The sequence below is a fragment of the Chondrus crispus genome, genomic scaffold (assembly GCF_000350225.1).
Source record: "Chondrus crispus Stackhouse genomic scaffold, scaffold_286, whole genome shotgun sequence".
Taxonomy (NCBI): Eukaryota; Rhodophyta; class Florideophyceae; order Gigartinales; family Gigartinaceae; genus Chondrus; species Chondrus crispus.
In genome coordinates, this window is record NW_005179170.1 from 88457 (window position 1) to 94456 (window position 6000).

The 6000-nt window shown below is 50.6% G+C and overlaps 2 protein-coding genes across 2 annotated transcripts; one reads left to right on the plus strand and one right to left on the minus strand.

Annotated features, from left to right (window-relative positions):
- Positions 1 to 1528: 1528 nt before the first annotated feature.
- CHC_T00005354001 (hypothetical protein) lies at positions 1529 to 1729 on the plus strand. Its single transcript, XM_005716994.1, has one exon. It carries the CDS (start codon positions 1529 to 1531, stop codon positions 1727 to 1729), a length of 201 nt encoding a protein of 66 aa, XP_005717051.1.
- A 2529-nt stretch (positions 1730 to 4258) lies between these two features.
- CHC_T00005355001 (hypothetical protein) lies at positions 4259 to 5719 on the minus strand. Its single transcript, XM_005716995.1, has one exon. It carries the CDS (start codon positions 5717 to 5719, stop codon positions 4259 to 4261), a length of 1461 nt encoding a protein of 486 aa, XP_005717052.1.
- Between the last annotated feature and the right edge of the window lie 281 nt (positions 5720 to 6000).

Below are 6000 nucleotides of genomic sequence, written 5' to 3' on the forward strand. Positions count from 1 at the left end.
TCTTTGACAGAGCGTCTTTCAAGAACATGATGACGGTTTCTTCATATTCTCTGTGCTTCTTCTGACAACGCCCCCCAAGTTTTGGAGGGATAGTGCATTCTCCACGCGCCTGCTGGCGCATCACTTTTATGTCATTCTTTATGTCGTTTCTTGAAACTTCGCACATATCGATCTTCTTTTCCCCTGGCATGGCTTTGTCGATATGACTCGTCTTACATCCAGGCCAATACAAACAAAACCACGCAGCAGGGCATGAGGTGGGGCACAGGTCGCGATGCATAGCTGTGTGGATATACTGTCTATTTCTCTTTTTGATTCTGCCGCGGGGTTTCCATCAACCCCCTTCAAGGCTACATGCCGAATATCAATACCTGCGGAACCTGTATTCTAGGGTCTTCGTTTTCTGAGGCACATTCTGGGAAGTCGTCATCTGCATGGGGACGTTTGCTCGACAACACGTCAAATTCCACGTACTGTCGATGAGCATTTTTGTTTGACTCACGTTCCTGAGCTGCCATTTTCTTCGAGTTGTAGTACCCTTGATAATTTCCCAGAAACTCTGCACTACTCTGGTTAATCTCACCAGACGCCTCGAAGTTCAAGAAAGCGTCCCAGAAACTCTCTCCCTCTTGTCTCACTTTTTTCTGGATGTGGAACGGAACACATAATAGGAGGGCCATCAGCCCGATTTTCTCCTTATCAACTTCCGCATCTAGCTCTTCCCTATCTGGTAATCGCGAGCCGATGATATCAGGGATAACTATTGTACTCCTCTCTCACAACCCATGACTCTCGCGCAACGGGTGCCCGTCAACAAAGAGCATTGAGTTATGTCCAGTAAGATTTTTCCCTGCAAGAGCTGTTTTTGTTAATGGGGGCCGAACATACTTTGACACATACTCTACCAATGTCAAGTTGAGTAGTTCTTTCGGCCTATACCAATAATCCACGTGTTGACAAGCTCGTACAATCCGTCCATCGCTTCTGGGCAGTAATTCCGCCTCGTGCTCCTCTTCTCTGGTAATAGCCATGCTCTGTGTTAGGAGCAGAGCTGCAAAGTCGTGTGAAGAGTACAGGGCGCTCTTCCGCCTTAGGTAGAGGGCACAAATACGAGCACCTATCTGCTGCTTTCTTGATAATGAAATTGCCATGGAGTTCACGCGGGAGCGCCCGGCTGCAACGTTTGTTATTGGTAATCCGGCAGCCATCTTCTCGTTCTCCGCTTTGCCTCGCCTTTCGAAAGATTCCATTAGAACCCTTTCCGTCTGACCATCCTCCACCGGAACTTTAGTAACATATTTTATCACGTAGTACATGGCATCTGTGGTACCACCTACCAGGAATCGGATGTCGTGGTTCGTGGCGAAGAGCAGGCTTATCACATAGTTAAAACTGTTTAGGTATTCATTGTGGTGGTTTCGTCTCACAACAAGACGGGAGTTGGATTCCAGGTGTGTTGTCAAGCCCCCTTTCCTCGGAAACGAGAACGGACATTCACCATTCTTCGATGCCATGCTAGCCTTGAAACATGAATCGAGGTGTCTATGATTGTGTTGTTGTGTTAAAAGCACTGCCTGGCACAATCTCAAGCGGTTTTGTCTTCCAACGACACTGTTGTTCGTTTCTCCAGCCGGGGCCATATGTGGGTACCCACATATGGCACAAGCACATTTTCTTAAACCCAACACGTGTTAGGTTTAAGAAAATGTGCTTCAGCGAGCAAGTCTGATCCCCTATATGTCTCTGCGAGTGGAATTCTTCGGTCCACTGATCCTACGTGCCCGTCTAGAGAATGGTATAGCTGCTTCACTTCTGATCGTAGCACCTCTGAAGCCCCAAACGTTGCGAGGCATTTGAAGCAAGATGATGTTGCCACTGGCTTTGCCTTCCCCGGCCTTTGACTTTTGTGTGCAGTTGCATCCACAACCTCCATCGACTGCAGACTCCCTTTTGTGCGGCATGAAGGACATCGTGGTGCGTCGATCTCCTTCGGACTACAAGGAACTGTGCTACAAACGACACTGTCCACAAGCTGACAAATCCGTTCTTTGAAATGATCACCATTCACCACATCTCCGCATTTAGAAGCGAATTCCTCTACGGTTCTTGGCGGTCCAGCAATGAACAATATGGCATGCATGTGCAGTGTTCCAGACTTCTGTGCCTCTACAAAACCTATGAATGCCCTAACATATCCAAGAAGACCACCACGGGCATAAGGCAATCCAGTTCGTCTGTTGAAGCCAACTATGTCCTTCAGATGTTAGGCTTTCATGGTTGGAACCTTCCTGATTTCGATCGCCAATTGAAGAACTGTCTAGAACCTCAGGGAAGTCTTGAGAAAACGGAACATCATCTTCATCTGAAGGTTCTGGGTCAAACAAAATGGGAATAGGCCGCAGTGATGCCTCTACGCGCACGCATCGTCGCTGAGATCGGCGAGGTAAACTCATATTATCCTGAAATTGATTTGACATGTCATTCTGATTACTGCATTCACCCCTTTGCATTCACCCCTTTACGTTGAAGTCGTTTTAATGCCGGACGCACTCGGTAAAGTTGTTCTGCGGAACTGTACGTCGGCTGTTGTGTAGTTTTCTCGATCTAGAGAGCCGGTTGCAGATATTGGCTGCACAGATATGATTCTTGGTAACAAATCTGCATTGTTGTTGTGCTCTTCTTGGTCACGACGTAAAAACGTAGTGCCATTGGTGTCGGACTATTGATACCAGCTCCTGTATTGCCATATCTCTGCAAGGGAGGACAATTCGGGAGCGAACAGTTCCTGACTGGAGAGGAAGGGATGCTAGATGACGACATAGCATTGGAATTAACGGAATGTTTTGCAGGGATCGGGGGATCGGCTTGGATAATGGCAAGGTCGATGGTGCTGGGCGAAGCGTGAGTGTCAAATGAGCTCTCAAAGTCATGCCCGTCATCTACAGAGACAGGCGCTCGCTTCATTAGGGGACGAATGAAAGGGTTTATCCCGCAATGGGCACAAGATGTGACGAGCGAAGTCGCGCGAGTCGTCGGTGACTTAAGTAAAGGTGGAGATGAGAAAAGTTGACATCACCGGCGGCGTTCTCCAATCACTGGTGATCTCTCATATTTTATCACGAAATTTTGGTGAACAAATTTTATCACTTTGGCATCAGCGGGATAGGGGATTGGCGCGGGAAGGCGTGAAACGTGTACAAGTACTACCAGCGTTCTGGATGGCGGACCAGAAGTCCTCGACTGCTCCCCGAAGTTCAGGGCCCGAACCTCGAGTGCTCCCTCGGACGTGTATCCTGTTGGCTGCTGACCGGGTTGCTGTCGTGGCAGCATTGTTCGCAAAGCATTTGCAAGGCACTTGCATGGCATTTGCACGCCGATCGTTGACGTCAATGCGTCACCTCTAAGCAGTGCGGTCGACGTGTCGACATGTCCAAGTCCTTGTAAACATGGATCATGTGATCAGCGGTGAACAGCTGATAAATCACTGCTCTCTTACAAATTCGCAATGCAGCACCTACAAGAGGAAAGACTCTCGCGAATTCAGACCTCTAAAAATAAACCTTGCTTGCAGTTGCGTGCGCATCCAGTTCCTCCTTGCACTTTTCCACCCCTCATGGTTACCGCCTTGGGAGTCCAAACTTCGGATATCCAACAGCCAATCCATTTCACGAAATGGCCCTGACAAAGAATTCCCCCCTCCACATGCAAAGTACTGTAACAACTTTTATCTCGCAAATCGCTTCCTTGTTGTACACTCAAAGAGCGGTGGAAAAGTCTGCGGTACCTACCGTATGATCGATGCAATCATTGTCAGGAGTTGCAATGCGCACATCCGTGTTGCTATCCCGCGCATTCATTTTCGAGGCAGTGGTATGCGAGGCGCATCTGTCCAAATCGACAACGTTTCAGTCCAAGCTAGCATCAATCTGCCTCGCCACAAACACGCCGCGGCAAACATCCAAAACGCGAAAGAAGCCCTTTCTTACGTCGAAACTTTGTCTTTCTAACGGAGCCGGCCTGTGTAATCGAAAAGCTCGAAAGGTGAAAAGTAAGAAGTTTTTTAATTGGCTGTGCCTCGAAGGCCTTGCGACATACCCCCACAAAGCCTGGTGCCTCTATAAATACACAGTTACTGATAAGTAAAACTGTCGGTGAGACCGGAATCCTCAACCCACACCGATGTCACGAAGGCACCAGCCATACTAGTTATAACCTATAAGCAAATTCGGGAACTTGGATATTACAAACAACCAACCCCTTACAACATATTTTCCTTGTCGTTGACTTCCTTGTCGGCGATGTTAACGAAATACGGTCCCAAGAAAACGACCATAAACACCAGCCCATTGTGCAGGGCAACACTACCCGCGGGAGGCGGACTTTCGGGAGACCCGAGCTTGCCGAATTGCGCCATTCCAAAGTTGAGGAACGCGAACACGTACACGAGGGCCACAGTGACAAAGTAAAACTTCGGTACTCCCTTTCCTGCTCCGGCAATCAAAATACCCATCACACCAAGCGCGATCATCAACACGCCAGCGGTAATGGTCATGCCGGGGAGCCTTCCAACGTTCGGCGGCGAGATGTAGGGCATCTCGAGCGTCCCTCCGCTAATCTTGGCGGCGATGAAAGCGCCCGTGATGAGCGTCCACACACCTGACATGGCGAGGTTTGCGTTCCAGAAGACGGCGCGCATGGTGGCGCCCGTGCGCTGCTTCAAAAAGTCGGTGTCCGTGGCGGCGGCAACCAGGCGGGCCATGAAAACGAATTGGCCGCCCTGCAGGGCGAGACAGAAGTGGAACGAGGTCAAGATACCCAGGGCAATAACGAAGCGGTTCTCGCCTACTGTGAGGTCGTCCCTGAACATTCCTTTGTCTACCGCGCGGTAGATGGGAAGGATGAAAACGAAGACGATGAAGACAAAGTAGCCCAGCAGGGTCTGGATAAGCATGACTAGTTTGGTTGCTCCGGCGTTGTGGGCACGCAAAAGGAAGGCAGAAAGACCGACGAAAAGGCCGAGCAGGCCGAAGACGACCTCGGAGAGAGATCCCAGGAAGCCAAGGAGCTTGGGCGGACGACCGCCGGTGATGCCTTGGGAGGGGTTTTCGGAGATGAAACGAATGGAACCTTCGTTGATAACGAGGATGGACCAGAGGGCGAGAAGGGCAGCGGCCTCGATGATGGCATAGTTCTTCTTGTATGTGTCCGCGATGGTCTTGGTGAAAGAGTCCTTGCCAGACTCGACGTCGACGACTTCAGCGTGGGCGCTCATGATGGGAATGGCGAGTGACAGGGGAGAGCAAAGAGGGAAGTGAGAAGAAGTGGGAGGGTGCGGAGGTGGGGAGATGGGGAGGTGGGATGAGTGCTGATGGAAAGGTTGAGAGGCTTGCGGCGGTGGGGTTTTATAGCGGGGGGCGGGGCTAAGACGGGTGGCGGTTGGCAGGCAGGCAGGCAGGCAGGCAGGCGTATCCGCGTTGACAGTGAGGAGGAAAGCATTTGTGATTGTTATCGTGTACCAAAGTCGTTGTGTCCGTGAGATGCAGGTGGGGAGTAGAACGAGAGAAACCCGGGGGTCAGAGACAAGTGTGAGACGCAACGGTTGAGAGTGTTGACAAGGGGAAAGTGGGAGGGGGTGGACGATGACGCGTGAATGAGAGTGCCACGGAGAAAAAAGGGGGAGCCGAAGGTAGAAAGCAGATGGCGGTGCACTGTATGACATATTACACGTGGATAGAATTTAAGGGTTTCTGCGAGGTGGTGACGTAGCCAAGGGTACTGTAACGAGGTGGGAATTATTAGTGCGGGGCGTAGAAATCGGTATCGGGGCCACTGGAGCGCTTTTCGCGGCCTCTCCAACGGTCCTCGTCACCGATGCGTATGTAATTTCCTATGTAATGTTTCCTCACCGCCTCCGCGGCGCCACAGCGCTTGCAGGCGGGAGAAAAGACGGCAAGCTGGTTTTTATTTTCTTGCGCGGCACGTAAGCACCCAGTACGTTTG